General features: G+C 40.1%; 3 protein-coding genes across 5 annotated transcripts; all 3 read right to left on the reverse strand.

Moving 5' to 3' along the window:
* Window positions 1-978: 978 nt before the first annotated feature.
* LOC130202475 (uncharacterized) lies at window positions 979-6,049 on the reverse strand. Of its 3 annotated transcripts, XM_056428049.1 has the most exons (21): window positions 5,863-6,049; window positions 5,703-5,782; window positions 5,527-5,622; window positions 5,324-5,448; window positions 4,970-5,113; window positions 4,821-4,895; window positions 4,560-4,724; window positions 4,388-4,484; window positions 4,087-4,304; window positions 3,851-4,007; window positions 3,570-3,778; window positions 3,368-3,485; window positions 2,870-3,066; window positions 2,688-2,802; window positions 2,444-2,610; window positions 2,285-2,367; window positions 2,073-2,203; window positions 1,810-1,999; window positions 1,555-1,696; window positions 1,353-1,470; window positions 1,184-1,279 (listed from the first exon to the last, which is right to left on the reverse strand). In XM_056428049.1, the coding sequence occupies exons 1-21, from the start codon at window positions 5,880-5,882 to the stop codon at window positions 1,209-1,211; spliced, it is 2,718 nt and encodes a 905-aa protein (XP_056284024.1). In that variant the 5' UTR covers window positions 5,883-6,049; the 3' UTR covers window positions 1,184-1,208. The 3 variants fall into 3 exon arrangements, with proteins under 3 accessions (XP_056284023.1, XP_056284024.1, XP_056284022.1); XM_056428048.1 differs by lacking the exon at window positions 1,184-1,279 and adding an exon at window positions 979-1,084 and having other exon boundaries at window positions 3,570-4,007; XM_056428047.1 differs by having other exon boundaries at window positions 3,570-4,007.
* Window positions 6,050-6,504: 455 nt separating this feature from the next.
* Window positions 6,505-8,353, reverse strand: ttc32 (tetratricopeptide repeat domain 32). The gene is made up of 3 exons (XM_056428835.1): window positions 8,228-8,353; window positions 7,856-8,022; window positions 6,505-6,860 (listed from the first exon to the last, which is right to left on the reverse strand). Exons 1-3 carry the CDS (start codon window positions 8,341-8,343, stop codon window positions 6,715-6,717), a joined length of 429 nt encoding a protein of 142 aa, XP_056284810.1. The 5' UTR covers window positions 8,344-8,353; the 3' UTR covers window positions 6,505-6,714.
* Window positions 8,354-10,925: 2,572 nt separating this feature from the next.
* Window positions 10,926-18,201, reverse strand: matn3a (matrilin 3a). The gene is made up of 7 exons (XM_056428001.1): window positions 17,436-18,201; window positions 15,970-16,479; window positions 13,505-14,080; window positions 12,318-12,443; window positions 11,868-11,975; window positions 11,608-11,681; window positions 10,926-11,522 (listed from the first exon to the last, which is right to left on the reverse strand). The coding sequence occupies exons 1-6, from the start codon at window positions 17,737-17,739 to the stop codon at window positions 11,626-11,628; spliced, it is 1,680 nt and encodes a 559-aa protein (XP_056283976.1). The 5' UTR covers window positions 17,740-18,201; the 3' UTR covers window positions 10,926-11,522; window positions 11,608-11,625.
* Window positions 18,202-18,207: the final 6 nt, after the last annotated feature.

Consider the following 18,207-nt stretch of genomic DNA (forward strand, 5'->3'; position numbering starts at 1 on the left):
ACATCCGATACAGAACAAAGATGTTGTGATATGACCAAGCTTGTATTTACATCCATTTATGAGTCTGAAAAACTTTTTTTCCGCTGAATATTGTTCCTGATCATGTTCCTGTGTGCTGCAACCAATAATAAAGCATTACTTTGCTATACTGGCTAGCAGTGAGCTGACAAGAGATTTATACAAGACAAGGGAATTGACAGTCACTTTATCAGTCCAAAGCGCTACTGGTGATTTAATTTATAGTGTACAATACCTGATCATTCACCTTCATCATGTTGAACATTTATTTGAATGGTTTGGCTGATAAGTTATTTCTCATTTAGTTGTATAAGTGTGTGACACATTCTCTTCAGAGTAGAGGGTGACTCAAGAGTGGCGAATGTTGGCATAGCACAATGCATGTTCACTATTAGAGGCTGCGTAGGGGCCCCATTTCCTGTGAAGAAAGACTGTACACAACAAAAGGTATAATATTTATTATAATCAGTAGATTTAACCATGTATTTCATCCACATCTGCAGAAGGATCTCGATGTCTTCAGGGTTGGTTGGGATCATCATCTGTAACAAGCTCCCGTTGCCCCCGTGAGTTTTCCCCTTGCGCAATGACACCATTTTATTATTTGTATTCTTTTTTACTCCCCCGGCTACATCTACAGATCTGACCTGCAGACAGTGATGCCGGTCTCTTGCTTAATGCCGTTTGTCAGGGGGAAACCAAATTAGTTTCAGCTGAGGCCAATTCCCCCTGCAGCTTAACCCAACCACACCCCCTGAGAGCGGGGGAGGAAGTCGGCCACAACCATCTGCGTACGGACCACTTTGAAATCGAAAAGGCTGTAAAACCAGATAACACGAGTGATCCGGCCTCCTGCCTGAAAGGCCTAGACTATTTTGCAATGCCCGTCGCCTCCAGCCTTTTAAGGTGGTACAACAGTAAGCCCAAGCTCATCTTTTCACCTGGTGGGCCTTGGTTTATAAGGCAGTGCGTCCACACAGACTTACGTCATTATTTCTAGAATTTACATTCTACCACATCTGTACACAAACTCACACATTGATCGGGCTAATGTGCCAACAGCTACCTGCGGAAGAAACAGCCGTTGTGACTTTGAGTGAAAACCAAAAGGATATTTTAAAGCTTTTACACAAATTGAGCGGACAAACTTGTAAACATCTTTTTTTTGAAATTACTTTATTCAGAAGTTTTTAACCAGAGGTCAACACAATAGGCCCAGAGGAGATTTGCCTTTGGTTGGTAGAGTCTATTCCCCTTTGCACTAGAACACAAATTAGACAGTAGCAGTCACCAACTGCATGTAGATTACAAAATGTTTTTCAGATGTCACTTACCCCTTTTTCGCTCTTGTCTGTAGTTCATCTGGTGCGCAGGTTTCACACACTGGCCTCTGCATGAACCATCTGCTTGGCTGTGCGCGTCACAAATCTCTACATCACAGTGGACAAAGATCTGTAGACGGACAGAAGGGTTCATTACAGGGCTACTATGTGATGAGGGCAATACACGCATCTTTGGAATCAATTCATATTTTACCTCGTCCTTCAGAACCTCCTCATCTTTAGTGAAGGTGAACATCTTCATAGAGAAGCGTTTGATGTGGGATGGGTCTAAAACCCTGGCGTCGCTCACAACAGGATGGAAAATTGTCACATAGCTGTCATCTGGATTCTCACAGCTGGGGGGAATAGAACACATTTGAATGCTTCTTTTGAAACTAACACAAATATGCTTCCTGGATCATAAACCCGTAAGTTTTGAGCCTGCAGCTAGCTTTATGCTACCCATTACCTGTCCACAATGATATCCCAGCTAGGCAGAGATGTCTGGTCTTCATCAAGTGTAGCCCAACAGTTCTCTAAGATGAGCTCCAAATTTGGGTCAGTAGACTCAAGCAGCTCCACCTCAAAATACAGAGGCTGCCTCAAATATTTCACAACTGGATAATCTTCTGCTTGATAGAAGAGCTCGTACAATGAATCTGGAGGAGAAGTCTTATTAGAAAGAGAAATGGCACAGTCTTGCGAAAGCAAAGTTAATAAAAGCAACTTTACCCTGGGCTAGCCTCATTTGCACCATCAGCTGTCCTGAGCCGATCTCTGCGGTGGGTTCAAAGAGTCTTGGTTTTGAGCTGAAGCCAACAGTCTGAGTCTCATTGACCACATAGTAGCAGGAAATCGTTTGTCTTGGAGAAAAGAAAATACACTGAAGGGGTTGAACTCACTAGAAGGGATATTAGGATAAAAGATTAGACCAATCCCTCTACCTGTACTGAGGTCCAACTTGTGATGCTTTTTTGTTGTAAGGCAAGGCAATCTCATTTTCATACAGCATGTAGTGGTCAAAGAACTTAAAAAAAATAAAGACCAGAAGCATTAGAAAGTTGAACAAAACAATGTGGAAATTAAAGTGAATTAACACCTACTGTTCTTTTGGTTCCACAGGAAGCAACACTGAAAGAGAAATATGCAAAGCGATCATCGCTGTATGCCGGTTTGCAGGACTGGTCCTTTAGGGTCAGCCTACTCGGGATATCGGCCACAGAATCCACCTTTACAGCCGTAGCGGTCATCGTTCCATTGGGGTAGCACTCTGATGGTAGAGGGGCAAGGGTGACGAAAATGTCCTCCAATCACATCAACAGAAACACTACAATTATGAAGTCTTACGGGTTGTTGTTAAGGGGAAGTTGCAGGTCAAGAAAAGATCAGCAAGCACCCAGTCGTTGCTGGTATGCAACAGAAAGAAGTCAACGCTGGCCCTTAGTGAATCTGAGGTGATCAGCTGCAAGACAAAGAGGAAAGTTTTACCGTGCAGAAGATTCATGTTAAGATGTTTTAGTGACGCATACCTCAAAGGTTGTGTCCTTGGCAGTGTACGGCAGTACAAGACTGAAGTGTGTTCCATTTTCTTGGAACTGGTAGTCAGCCATCTCAGGTGTCAGCTGTTGATGTCCAACCATTGCCTTCAAATTGTTGCCTTGACTCCCGTATTTCACACTGATGTAAAACTGGTTCTGGTCACAGGTGCCAGTGATGGTTGGTAGCTCTAAAAGCAGAGAAAAGGTTCACAATTTGACTGGGTATCTTGCTCCCTTGGCTCAGTGGGGTTGTTTTGCAGCTGATATTCAAGGGGAAACACGGTTTGGTCAATTTTCTAGGCATATTTGCGATGTTCCTTTTACATTTGATTTCTCCTGCATGCACCAACAGATCAGAATGTATCACAAAAACATATTTTAAAAGTGCCTGGGGAAATCTCATGGCAATATCAGTTAAATTGTACTCCCTAGTAACCAGTTACGTTTAAAGCAATTTTGAGCTAGATACAGTGAACAGCTCAATCTCACCAACATCCTGCAGAGATGCCTGCAACTCGACGGGGTGGGCAAATGGAGCTTCTTCAGGAATGATCATGAACCCAAAGACCAGAGAGAGGAAGTAGGTTGTAACCAAAAGTTCAGGATTCTGCAGAAATAAACAGCTCAGTCATGTCACAGAATTACACAGCAAATTTACTGACAGACATTTAGCATCTATAATTTCACATACATCTTTCAGGACAATATCTGCATCAAAGGGCACCAACACAGAGATGCTCTTGGTTCCATTGGAGTAGAGGTGCTCCTGGACGGTAAAGCCTCTGGCATTGCTCTCTTCAACAGTGAGCACCTTGGTGAGGAAGGTGATGTTCCTCAGCACCACATCATGAAGAAGGGGCCCCAAGACAACACTAAACACCCGGGCTTCTGGGACAGTATCTGAGGGACAGAGAACGGGTTTATTGCATTTCCCTACGAGCCCATGGTTCTGTCGTCTACCAGATAACTTACTTTCTTGCACGTGGAGAGGTTGAAGCACAAGAGGGGTGGTAATGGGGAACAAAACCTTGTATCTGGTATCATCTTGAGTGCCAGTGGTCCGCCACAGTACCTCAAGCATGGGCTCCACAATGTAGGCGATGTGGTACTGGTAATCTGGAGCATGGCTCTGAAATTATTCATGACATTTTAATAAAACATGCTCAAAATAAAGTGACTTGCATTTCTAAGCTAAAGAACTTCCCAACCTTGTAGTATCCATCAGGTGATCCGACTGGGATCTCTATGACGATGTGGAACTCTGTGGTGGACAGCGTGTACCCTCTGGAGGCCATCTGAGATCTATCAAGCCTCTTCCCGTTGATGCCCATGTGCTTTTCTAAGATTTCAAAGCTGTCATCTACCAGAGGTTTCAGACGGCGAGGTACGTGCCAAGAGATTACATCGTTAAGGACGAGGACGCCACCTGTTAATGATAAAACCATCTGTTGACACATGTCTGACAAACTATTGTTAACTGTGTTCATACACCAATTGTGCTAGACTTGCCTGTGGGACAAGCAGCTGCCAAGTTCACCACACTCAGACCAAGTGGTGCCTTGTAGTAGGCACTCACCCTGAACACTTCCATGGAGACTCCATCCACCTAAGAGATTTCAGGTTTAAAGTCATTCTTGCTTTTAAGGCCAAGTTTAATGCAAAACATGAGTTTGTTGCTTACATCCTCCGAATAAGTCTCTGCTGTATTGTACGGGGATCGCATAACTAGCCGGGTCGAGGTCAACATGGCACCGTAGCCGGCTTGTTCAGCCTCCCTCAGTACCATTGAAACTGGTTCTGGGGTGTAAAATGTCAACTTCCAGATACCATGTTCTGCCCCAGAGTCCTATAGGGAAGGGGAGATTTAATTATTTCCTCTGTTGAACATAAAAGGGAGCATGTTGAAACGCAAGTCCACTGCAACAGCAGAATTGTTACACACATCTGGAATGGTGTCGATCCATTTCACATCTTGAGCCTGTCCCTTAGCTTCAGATGTAGCAATGTGGTGCGACACCTAAAAACAACAAGAGGTGGCTTAATAAATTGATAGAGACCAGTTGGTATAACTATCAATGTAAAGTGACCTACTTCCATGTAGTTCCTGTCGCAGAGAATCTCCCTAGAGGCCCACCGAGTGTAGCTGCAAGTCTGCGTCACATCATGGGTAACCACGTCTGACTGAGTGGGGCTGTACATGCGGAGCCTTAAGCCAACATTAAATGTTTGATCCTCCTACAAATAAAAATAAATAAAAAGATTTTAAACATTACATCAAATTAGAGAAACATTGTTTAGCCAATTGAAGTGAAAATGTGGAGGGGTATACTTTACATTTCAGGAAAGCACATAAAAAGGTCTCAATTTAATGAATAGGTACCACAACATTTGCATCGCTTGCAAATTATAATAAAAGGTCAACCAATCAAATGAGTGCAAACATACTTTGTTGTCCACGTAGCAGCCCAGCAGAGACGAGTAGATTCGAGTGTTACCCCACAGGTCAGACTCCATGCTGTATCCACACTGAGCAGCCAAGTTGGGAGTTAACACAATGTACTGGGTGCCATCTGGGAGAAGTAAAGACAAGCATGACATGACTCTCCTAATGATAAACATATCATGCCTATAGCACATTGTATACTCACTGATGGCCGCCACCTCAAGCTCATTCCCTACTGCTAGGGCCTTGTCCAATGACAGCCTCATTAGATTACCCACGCAGTCTGAATGTATGCCACTGCCTGGTAAAAGAAAAGGCTTGTGAGGAAGAGTAAACTTTATGTAACAATGGTAAAGTATTTTTTTTTAAATTCAGGCTTACTTGACTGTGAATTGACCTTCATATTTGGCCTTGCTTGACCCAAGAAGATTACTGCAGCCATCAAGTTCCATAACAAACTTCTACAAGTACAAAATACAATTCAGAGACATTAAGTGGGCAGCTAGCAGTCTTTGAAAAAAGACAAACTTAATTAACTTACATGTTACCAAGCCTCCACATGTTGCAGTCTGAGGGAATCCAATCACTATCAGAGCTTGGCACTGAACACACAGCTCACCCGATAACAGACCAACTCTGAAAATAAGTGACTGAGTGCTTTCTGATCCACCGCCAGCTGTTTTATACATCAGTTAATTACAATACACAGGTGAGACCATTTGGTGATTCTCCACCCAGCTCACACGCAGTGTGAACTTGATGTATGTCTTATGAAGACTGGAAAATATTAATTTATGCATACACATGAATCATTGGTGTGATAAACATTTTTTTATTTTACACTAATTCCAAACATATATGCATTTGAGCTTGGCATCACAAATATGAAGTATAATTTAAGAGAGACATTGTGTCAAAGGAGGCTGACTGTCAGTTTTTAAAACCATGCTTTTAGAAAGACTTAATTTAAGAAAGAAAACGTGTTTTTCCTTTGCAGCTGAGAGACTTATTATCTTTACTGTATGCCAACACTTGATTAAGGTTTGTTTATAATCACAAACCTCCACCCAGTGTCTTCAAAATGGTGCAAAAAAATGTATTCCTCACAGTAAACCAAAGCTCATCTTTTCACCTCATGAGCCCTAAACAATAAGTCTACACGATCCACACAGACTTACGCAAAGACTTTATATAATGATATATATTTATTATTCATGAGGCCATAACATATGTACCAAAATGGAAGAATCTCGAGTGCAAAAAAGGAATTATTTCTATTCAGATCATATCATGCTAATTTGTTATCTGACAGCTGTACATAAATGTAAATAAATTGACAACATGTACATGTTTTCTTTAGCTTCCAGATTTAAGTATACTTAAAATATGTCCTCTATAGTTGATGAAGCTGTAAGTAGCCCCTTTCTATCTTGTGCTGCTGGTCCAGAAGTGTCTGTTGCAGGCTCACTTTGGCATCTTCAAAATCTGGATTGAGCTCCAATGCTTGCTGGAAGTCCCTCTTGGCGTCGTCAAAAAAACCTGTAAAATCGTAAAAAAATGTACATACATAATACGTTTACGATTTATAAGGTACTCCCTAACTGGCTAGTTAAGAGTTAGAAGTTTTATTTATTGGGCAGTATGAGCAAGACACAGCGAATTGTAAATGGTAAATGGACCTGAACCACTCAAAGCACTTTCTCACTACTTGTCATCATTCACCCATTCACACCTATTCATGCACTGATGGCAATGGCTAAGGTTCCACCTGCACATCAGCAGTAACTAACATTCATACAGATGTATACATTGTTGGCACAGCTGCATGAGTACGATATGAGTCTGTATGATAGTTTCACAGATTTTGGCCTTTCAAACAGTGACAGAGCTGCTTATTTGTATCTGCATTGCAATCATATTACTAAATCCTAATTGATGAGGAAGCTAAACATCTGCTTCTCAACATATATTTGACTGTTTTTACAGTCTTTGTACTGTACAAATGTACAGATAGATGACAAAGTAAAGGAAAAAACAACAGGAAATGTCTTGATAAGTTGTTGGGTCACCATTTGTCCAAAACATATTCCCCTATTTGTTGTGATGATGGTTAATGTGGAGAATGCTTTCAAACATGCTGGTCAAACATGTCTCATTAGGTTGACATCTGGGAACTGTGAAGAGCATCATATCATAGGATTAAATCAATATGCATGCTGATCAAACCATCCCCACGTGCCTCTATGGAAGCTTATTTTCTTGTTTAGCTTTTGAAATAAAATATGGTATGAATATTGGGAGTTTTTGCAAAAGAATATATATATATATATATATATATATATATATTCCTACATTAATACATTTTTAATTCAGTTTGGACTTTAATTAATTTGAAAAAGGACAACATATTTTAACGCAGTCAAAATCTGACATTTATTTTGAAGCAGAGCGGAAGTCTCTACCGTTGTTCTGTCAGGCTTGACTAAAGCAGCACAGCTCTAACAACAAACGTGCTGTTGTATCACGACCCTTACCTAGTCTGTAGCGGATGAGTCCTCTGTTGTAGAGAGGTATTTCAAACTGGCTGTCAGTCTGTATTGAGGAAGTGAAGTCATCTACTGCTTCATCAAAATCCACACGGAGATACTTTATCTGTCCACGGTTGTTATAAGCTCCAGCCAAATTACTAGCTTCACATTCTCTGTAGAAACATGTCATCGTTAAAGATGGATTGACTTATTTAACAATTGATTGAATGAAATGAAAGAGTAACCACATTAATGTCAGCAAGTTAGGAAAAACCGGGTCATAGAATTTGATGGGTGACTGAAAATTGTGTAACAACAGTTCGAAGGTGGCGGACTGTTAGCTCGTTTCACATCTACAAAACGTAAACGTAACGGTACCTGAGCTGTGCGCAGGACGAGATAAACTTTGTGTAAAGTTCTTCTGCCCGTTTGAAATGCTGTTTTTTAAACTCAGAGTGAGCATATTCAAGTATTGGGGGATTATCTTCCTCCATAGTTTGAAGGGTTTTCTTTTTGTCGTGTTTTTCCAACTACGGATGTGACGTCATTCAATAAAACATTCAATCAGTTTCAGCGTTTGGCAAGTGGGCGTGACTTGCAATCAATAGAGTAAAATCGAAAAGGTAATACTGTATTTCCCCATTGCAATTTATATAATTTATCACTTTACATACAATCAACCTCTATATTTATATGCAAATGCGAACAAAGATGTCCCTTTTCCTATGTTTTTGTAATATGTTGACAAAGATGCAACTTTCTCCATAATTCTTTTTTTTTCTTTCTTTTTGACTCAATAATCAAAAATGATATTCATCCACTATGTGACAACTCCCATAAGTCATATATTGCTTAACCTATTGCACACGTAAAAAGATAAATACATATCATTTCCATTAAATAATTCCAAATCATATGTAGTGATTGAAATCCAGACGACATACAGGAACATTCAATCTAAAACAGTTGTACACCGAGAATAGCTGATTTCTGGTGTTTCAAAACTACGTTTTTGTAACAGCAGGTGGCAGTCTTCACTCAGATCTCCTTAAAACAGGCAATGAAGTCTTCAGTGCAAGTTGTCTAAGGGAAATTCTACCTAGTTCACATGATGATGCATGCAATGTTAACATGGACCAGCTCACTATCTGAAACAGTATTACTCGAATAGTTTAGCAATCGGGGTGTTTTTCATTTTAAAATAAAGTATATGACCCGAACAGACACCAACATCTGTCACACCATTCTCAGGACAGTGTGGACACAGCAAGGAGGGAACCCATGAGCAAACTGGTGAGACATTCTCAGACCATCTCCCAAGGGAGGAAGTCCACTGCGCTGGTGAATAAGGCCACCTGAAGGAAGCAGAGGTCGCTCAGTGGCCTTGTACTTTCCGTTGCAGCCCATTGATCTCCATACTGTGTGGACGAGTTGAAATAAATCAAATGGAGAGCAGTTTGACCCAGAGGAAGACGTGACGTACGTGGCCAGACAGGAATGGACTGATCACTCAATACTATGTTGAATAAAAAATCGTATCTGAAACTGAATATTTAATTTGTTTTATGCTTTAACATTTCTCTGGATATACAAGTGTCAAAATATTTCTTATTTATTTGCAAGTTAAAAAACAACAACAACAAAACAGTTAAAAAATTTAAATCAATGTTTGCTCCCACATCAACGCAGTAACACATACGTATCTGCTTTAGTAAACACAATTATTTTTGTTGAATTCCTTTTTTTCTATTTTCTTATACTGATACTTTTTGATCATATATTAACCCTGTGCTACCTTAATCTTAGTGGCATAGCATCATAAGCCTTCCATCCTTAGTAACTTCATATGTAGTTTACAAAACATTAGAGTGGTATACATCTTCTCATCTAACTCTAAGTGCATTTCCTAAAATGTCCAACTATTTATTTAATACATTTTACAAATTGTAATTATCAATGAAACAGTACACTGTTCAACTGTTTTCGGAACATTTTAGTTTGTCGTCAACTTTGCACCAAACTCTGTGTTTTTCCCACTTCTCAGAGGTATGTGAGGCTCATTCATCTTTTTACACTGAAACGCCGGTGGCCTCCCCTCCCTGACCACCCATGTGTGTGGTAACCATGGAAGCCACTAAAATAGCAAACAAACACAAAACAGGTTCAGGTTCAAGGAAGCAGGGAGAGGATCCAAACCAGACGCGAGGTAAACGTTGGTGTGTTGACTCTTTAGCTCACTCAGACAGAGCAGACAGAGAAGCTCTGTTGTCAGCGCTGCTTCAGGCAAATAAACCATCTCACTCCAGAGGTCACATGATGACCTCTGGCTGGGGTTTTCTGGAAACACTGAAGGTGTAAAAAAACACATGGTGGTGATGACGGTGTACACAAACAGTTGGTGGTGTCGGAAAAACGTTATCGTCCAAATGAATTCATCAACTCAGGTTAGTTGGATCCAAAGCTCTGCTCAGTCAGACTCTTTGTAGACTTTATTACAGCTTTATTTTTTAATGTTTAGTGACTGAATGTCTCTTTCTGAGTACAAAAGGTTGAGGGTCAGGGCGTGGTCTTCCCTTGACCTCAGATCTCAGAGCGCTTTGACTGATTTTATGAAGCCAAAGTAAATTATAACACATCGTTGATAGAAATATGAGCGCTCGTCCATCATGTTTACCTTTCTATATTGACACAGACAAACAGGTATGGCAATGAAATGTACAGTTATATAAGGGATACTGATATCATGGCTCTTCTTCACACATTTTAGAGTGATGGGTTCTACTACTTTATAGTACAGAACAGACTAAAACTGTATCATTAGCCTTTAAAAAAATATGATTTATATTGTATCACTGTTGGTGGCGGCTCCCGCCCATTCCCATGCTGGATACAGATTACTGTACAATGTATTAACGGGGCACGATACTTGCATGTAATCTAGCTTTAATTTTTATTTATTTCACTGTTAACATCTTAACTGTTTAGCCTCAAAATATTATGTTAAAACATCATATTCATGAAATGTTCAATATCACCCTCAAGTTAAGAAAAACAACAAAACAGTGTGCTCAACAACCTCCTTTGTGATTATTTTATTGTCTGATTTGTCTGCTTGGTTACATTTATGATTCTTAGCAAACATAAGACATCTGATAACATTCACAGACGCATAAGAACATTGATCATATATGAAATATAATGCATATTGCAACAATACTTTAACAGTTGTTACAGATTATACAATAAAGAAATAATTCAAAAGTTTCTACTGAAGAAAACTACTGATTGTAAACAAAATTATTTTACCAATTAAATCCAATTTTTTGTTTTCATTAAAACTACTATATACAATATGCAACTTTGTACAAACAGGATGCAAAATATACTTAATACAGAACAGGAGAAATAATGGAAATAATACATGTTCTCTTATTATTCATCACACTATGTTTATGTGGGTGTTTAGAGAAAAATGTTTAAGTAGCTTTAACTGCAGTTTCAAAATATGCTATTTAATGACATTCAACTGTCGACATTGTAACTCAACAGTGCACAACAGTCAGAAGCTTGAGGAGTATTGGTTTATGAATCACAGCTTGACACATCCATATAGTTATGGGAGGACGGATGACAGGAAACTCCTGTCCGTGGGCGGGAAGTAAGCGAGCCGTCTCTGCAGAAAGTAAATAAACAAAAGATTTATGGAGGGTAGTAAGCTGTGACAACAAATCTCCCCAAGAAAAGAAATCTGTCAATACCTCCCACTGCGTCCAGCTTCAGGCACGGCCCACCAAGTTCTCCAGAACCTCTATTCTCCCAGACACGTCGACTAGTGAGATCGGTCAAGAAAAAAGTGTGCAAACACATTTACAGACACAATTAACATTTTAAAAACACACACAAAACACACTGCTAAATTACATGACAATTACATAGCCAACAGGTAGATATAATAAACTTTAATTTCAGAGAATGTTTCGAACAAAAAGTCTTCCATCTGACTCAACAGGAAGGATATGCTTGGCGGTGAGCTGCTGGATGGCAGCCAGCGTCTGCTTCTGGAAAGCCATTCTGGCTTCACATCTGCAGGGATCCTCCATCACGACCAGCGCCTTCACCTCTTCGCCTTGAGAAAGCACATTTCACATCAGTGCAACAGATCATGTCGAGAGTGAAAAAGCACACAAAATAGCGCCCACTCAACTGGGCTGCAGTTCAAGAACAAACCAAAGTACACTTTTCAAAATATTCCAGAGTATAAATTTACAATTACCTTTGCCTTAGCAGTAATGCCATAATAGTGAATACATTCTATAATATTACCCGATAATTGTCCAACAAATTGCCCGGTTGTGATGTTGTGAAGACAAACACTATCTGCACATTGCTGAGAACAGACTTTACACAGAGCAGCATTCATAGCACAGCAACAAGTCACATTTGCTGTATTCACACGGTATGTTCTTACGTTTCGGGGAACATGTTTTCTCATCTGCATTTAAGATAAATCCATTCCGGCACTGGCAGTAATACGAGGCATTGTTGTTGACACATTTGTGTTCGCAGTCATGTCCCATGGCACAGGGGTCCAGACCTAGAATAAGCCAAGATTAAGGGATGGCGCTGTCAAGACGGCAGCGTGGGAACAGTGTCATGCAGTGTGCTGTTGGCAGGTCTCTTGTGAGAGGTAAGGCAGTGCTCTCTCTGTAAGTCCATCAAACCAGTGGGTTGTTATCGGTATATCTTTCTACGGTTGACAAAAGTAAAATATAATATTATTTCTGTTACAGTTCAATCTGATTAAATGCACGCTATGTATTTGCTTGTATTGGTTCACATTTTTTAAATATTTGCTTGATTATATTTCTTGTGTTTGTACTTGATCACGTCATTTTTGTTGGAAAAAACTTGATCCATGCGTACACCTTCACCACATCTCAGCCAAGGTCATGAAGGACCTGCGTAGGTTCACTGTGTGTTGGACAACACAGGTAATCACAGAACCCTGAAGTACAACAGTAATGATCGTTACATGGACCTATGATCGCAAAGGTACCAGGGGGCAAGACACACATACCAGACAGTAACATGGGGACACATTCAGGTTCAACGTCAAGGCTCATTTGTCAACATTTTTTAAGTTCTAGTACGATCCAAATCTATCAATTCAAATACAAATTTCTCAAATATATATATATATATAAATATACATTTATATATGACTTTAAACTTATGAAATAATTACATATATATATATATGTAATTATTCCATTAGTTTAAAGTCATCGTTAAAAAAATTGAGGTTCGACCATGCATTTAAATAATTTTACCTAACATGGATACATTTATTCAAAACCATTTTCTAATGATCACCATTTAGCTTTTTAAAAAAGAAGCCAAAAGTTTAGGGCTGCACGGCTCCAACACTTTACACAGGTTTAACTAGGCGACTAAAAGCAGGTTCTAGGACTGACATCTGCTGTCCATGTGGGGGTTGAGAGCATCTGGTATTTTTCCTCATGACTGCAGAGTTTTTATTTTACCAATAAAACAGCAAATGATCCACAATCTGCAACAAAACCCTCTGTAGACTGTAGGTGCCCCTGACTGAGGAACTAGAACCTGGTAATGGTCTCGCAGGTCTCTTTGTCCTACCGCACAGGGTCTCCCTGAACTTGGAGGTGAGCTTCTCGATGACCCCGTAGGTCTCCACATAGAAGACGTGGTCATCCAGAGGGATGCTGGCCATCAGCTGCAGGGAGCGCATGTCAGCTCGGTCCACCCCGACGGCGTAGATCTCGATGCCCGAGGCCCGAGCTGAAGCAGAGACCTCCTCCACCAGGTCCTGGGGTCTCCCGTCTGTGACGATGATGGCCACCTTGGAGATGTTCCTGGAGCGAAGCCGGGCTCCAGACTGCTCTGTGAAGGCTTCGTTCACTGCGGTCTTTATGGCGAGGCCCGTCATGGTGCCGGTCGCCAAGGGCTCGATTCGGGAGATGGCTTTCTTCATGCTGGGTTTGTTGTAGTGGCTTTTGAGGAGGAACTCAATCTTGACCGTGCTGGCGTAGTTGACCACAGCCACCCTGGTGGCGTCGGAGCCGACGTCCAACGTGTCGACCATGTCAGCCAGGAATATCTTCACCTTCTCAAACTCACCGGGACGCACACTGCGAGAGCTGTCGATGATAAACACCAGGTCCAGGGGACGGCTCCTGCACTGAGAGTCCATCTCTGGTGATCAACCAAAACCATGGCAGGATTAAGTCCATTTCATGTGGAAAATCCAGTTCATCATTCAATCAAACATTCAAGCTGGTTAATCTGTCCCAGTGAGAACAACACACAGGACAACAGGATACACAACACATGTCCCGATGGTAACACAAGGAAACTGTTGTGCATCACTGCAATGGTCAAATTAAAGCTTGTGGGTCTGGTGAAAAGATTTAGTATTCCAAAAAACATACTGTATCAGTTCAGTCTTTCAACTGTCCATCACAGAATTATCATAGGACTTATTCTTTTATTTAATTTCTATAAATGAAAAGGACGCCTGAGGCCCACAAATAACAAGTGACATTACACCTAAAGATTGAGACAGTGTTCTGCCTGTCCAATCACATACACACAAACATATATATATATATATATACACACATATATATTATATATATATATATACATACATATATATACTCATACATATATATACGTATATATATACACATACATATATATAATATATATATGTATGTGTATATATATATGTATGAGTATATATATATAGTTATATGTGTATATATTATATATACATATATATACATACATACACATATAACCATATATATATATATATACACACACACATATATACATACATATATATATATATATATATATATACATTGACATACATTCTGCAGTTCAGCATCAGATCAGCAAAAATACTGACTGTTTTTACATTGAACAAAAATATTAATGCATTTGTTTTAATTTTTTCTGAAAATAAAAGATAATTTTCATGCGCGCACAAATGTCTCTTACATTTTGTGCAGAGATTCGTTTGAATCTGTGTTAGTGAGCACTTGCATCTTTAAGTAAATCCATCCACTTGACAGGTGTTGCTTATCAATATGCTGATTACACAGCATGATTATTACACAGGTGTATCGTAGGCGCGTTTCAATGAAAGGACCCTCTAAACTGCTGCTCAGTTTTATCTTTTTCAAAAACAATATCTGGTCTGACTGCCATTTGTCTCTGTCAGTGCAACACATCCTCTTTGTATAGAACTGATTGTGGCCTGTTGAATGATGGATCGTAATAAACTGCAAAGTCAAACAACATTGGAGACGACTCATAGCTGTGAAATAAACATTACATTTACGAGCAACAGCTCTAGTGGACATTCCTGCAGTGAGCATGCCAATGGCACGCTCCCTCAAAACCAACAACATCGATGTCGGTGTTGGTAAATCTGCACATTTTAGAGCGGCTATTTATTGTGATTGGCCTAATATATTATTATTATATATATCTTTATTCCAGACTCATGGGTCCATAAAACAACAAACACAAATACAGTCACACCTGACTGTAATAAAGATGTTTGCTCAGCCTCTTGATAAGCCACACCTGTCAGGTGGATGGATATCCATGCTCACTAACAGATTCAAACTAATTGGTGCACTAAATTTGAGAGCGATAGGTTTTTTTCGACATAGAAGTCTTCATTTTTTATTTCAGAAAAAAGGGTTGCATTTATATATATATATATATACATATACATATATATAATATATACATATATAAATAAAGAGAGAGAGATTACACAAACAAATACATTAGTTTTAGCTGTTTTATGCTCTCACTTCCGAGACATACTGAATTGAAATAGGATGAATAAAGAAGTGAAAGGAAATGTCAATTCAGTCTCTTTAGAATGCTGCTAATCTGTCTCCTACCACATATCTAAAAATGCAATTATATCACTTTTTAATTAAGACACCATCTGCTTCAAGTGTTGTTTCTTTTCTTATCTCAGAATGTAAGAAACAGATCTGACCTGGAAAGCATTGAGGATTTGGTTTGGAAAGCAAACCTGACTGGTAATAGTCTACCTGTCTCCACAGGACTGACGGTGGTGATGAGGCCGCTTTGGGTACTGACCAGTGGCTTCACAGGAGCGGTGGTCTCCACTGGCGGCACAGTGGTCACCACCACTGGCAGGCTGGTTGTCACCGGTGCCACCGTAGTAGCTGGCAGAGTTGGCTGCACTGTGTGCTCAGGTAGGATTGGAGGGGCAGCAGGGGGGTGCGCCACAGGTGCTCTTGGTACTGTTGGGTCTGACATAGTTGGGCATGGACCTTTCACTTTGTAAGGGAATGGCCCTTTGAGCCTTTGATGGGGATGTTGAGCTACTGGTGGAGATAGACCGTTGTATATGTGGTGCATTTGTGGCACCACCGGCCCTTTGAATCTGTTGTGATAGGGCGGCATGGCCACCAAGGGCCTGTGATAAGTCTCTGGAGGAGATAGAGGAACATGTCGATACATGAGGGGCGGATGGTTCCTTGGTGGCTGGTAGTGGGAGTGATACCCTCCTCTATACGTGTAATCACTTCTGTGAACTACAGGGCCACCAGAAAGGAAAAGTGATAGAGAACATTAATAGGCTGAAAGTAAAGGAACGACTTGTAAGTTGACATTGACAAGTAAGTTCAAGTGAAATACACGACGTCAGACAGACACATTATTAGTTGAAGCACAAGTGTAAATTCAGCCACCTGGGTTGTTTACAACCAACTGTGATTGTCCTGGATAATGCTCGTGAAACACCAAACAACCCTCAGCGAGTTCACATGTCATGCAAGTTGTGTTAGGGGAAAAAAGGAAAATACTGTTGTTATACTACTGGTTAAATTACATTTGTGAATGATAAAATATCTAGACATACTTTTAATATGTTATTTTAAACTTTGTGAAACGTTGATTCACAAATTCAAAAAAGAGATTTCTTTTGTTTAAGTTTAATGTAGAATGTACAATAACTCAAATACTACAGTTAAGTTTAATATGAAGGTACTTCGAAATCTGAGGGAGAAATATTAATCAACTTGAACTTAATTATATTACACATTTGTGCCTAAAACAGCCATCTACATGAAAACAGCTCATATTGTAGAGGGGACATATTTCCTGCTGACTAGGCCGTAACAGTAAAGCAGTGAAGTCGATACTGGGATCAAGTCAAACCTATAGTTTGATTTTTTTATGCAATCTATTTTTTTAATTAAATCTTCATTTAAAAAGTCACAAGTCACCACAGCAGTCAAAAAAATAATTACTGCAGTAACAAGAATTATAAATCTAATTAAAAAGTATAAACTAACATAGGCCTACCAGTACTTCACAACTGTACTGAAAATAATTAATATATTAGGGTAATTACTTTCCATCAGTGGTGAGATATTGAAATAATATACTTGATATTGAAATAATATACTTCATCCACGACTCTTACCGACTATGTATAACTGTTTTTCAGAAAAATTAAAAAACTGATACAAGTTCCAGTAAAACTTACTTGCTGGATTCAGGGTCCTGAACGGAGGTCGGCCATTGCTTCTGGTTTGAGCGTAGCTTTGTGCGGCGATCAGCTGAGGATCCCCCGCACTGAGGTGATAAGTGGCCAGAACATCAGCCAGCAGCAGCGAGAAGAGGCTGCAGAGGAAAGACTTCATCCTTATCTGCATGTGGAGTCCCCCCGGTGGTCTGACCGCTGCTCGCTCTTCGTCCCAGATGGTCCTGCTGCGGTCTAACCGCCTCCACGTATGACGGGCTCTCAGTCCAACACGTCGAACCGTCTGCCCAATCCAGAGGTGTGACATGACCTCCAGCACACCGTGACAGACGGTATAGAAAACGACTCGTGTCCGACCTGCAAAATGTGGAGGAGACTTCAACAGTCGCGTTTGTATCGATGCGTTTCACCTGCAACTCCAATTTGCTTCAGGGTCGTTTACATAGAAAAGCCTCGAGTCCCAAAAAACACACGACGTTCCACTGCCAAAGCCATCGCATTGTTTTAGAATGGATTACATTTCCCATATTTTGGTGAACGAATCAAGAATAAAAGCACATTTAAAATATGGTTTGCGGTTTGTGTTCAGGGGGTAACAGTTGGAGTCAAGTCGTTGGATGAGCCTTCGATGTGGTTCAAGCAACATTTGGAGACGTACAAAATGTTAAAGCAATATCAAAGATCCATGCTATGGTGAAAACAGGAGGATTTAATCAAATCAAATTCATAACAAATGTTTTCCCATTTGTTTTGCTGAACATTATGGGATATAATT

Source organism: Pseudoliparis swirei, chromosome 12 (genome assembly GCF_029220125.1).
Source record: "Pseudoliparis swirei isolate HS2019 ecotype Mariana Trench chromosome 12, NWPU_hadal_v1, whole genome shotgun sequence".
NCBI classification, from domain to species: Eukaryota; Metazoa; Chordata; class Actinopteri; order Perciformes; family Liparidae; genus Pseudoliparis; species Pseudoliparis swirei.

Coding starts and splice junctions, on each gene's coding strand:
- matn3a (XM_056428001.1), bottom strand. CDS start 17,739: ATGTCACACCTCTGGATTGGGCAGACGGTTCGACGTGTTGGACTGAGA. Junction 16,480..17,435: donor CAGGACCCTGAATCCAGCAA/GTAAGTTTTACT, acceptor GTGGCCCTGTAG/TTCACAGAAGTGATTACACG. Junction 11,682..11,867: donor CCAGCAGCTCACCGCCAAGC/ATATCCTTCCTG, acceptor GACCGATCTCAC/TAGTCGACGTGTCTGGGAGA.
- LOC130202475 (XM_056428047.1), bottom strand. CDS start 5,882: ATGTGGAGGCTTGGTAACAT. Junction 3,067..3,367: donor GGCATCTCTGCAGGATGTTG/GTGAGATTGAGC, acceptor CTCTGCTTTTAG/AGCTACCAACCATCACTGGC. Junction 2,368..2,443: donor CCTGTGGAACCAAAAGAACA/GTAGGTGTTAAT, acceptor ATTTTTTTTAAG/TTCTTTGACCACTACATGCT.
- ttc32 (XM_056428835.1), bottom strand. CDS start 8,343: ATGGAGGAAGATAATCCCCCAATACTTGAATATGCTCACTCTGAGTTT. Junction 8,023..8,227: donor TCGTCCTGCGCACAGCTCAG/GTACCGTTACGT, acceptor ATGTTTCTACAG/AGAATGTGAAGCTAGTAATT. Junction 6,861..7,855: donor ACTCATCCGCTACAGACTAG/GTAAGGGTCGTG, acceptor ACGATTTTACAG/GTTTTTTTGACGACGCCAAG.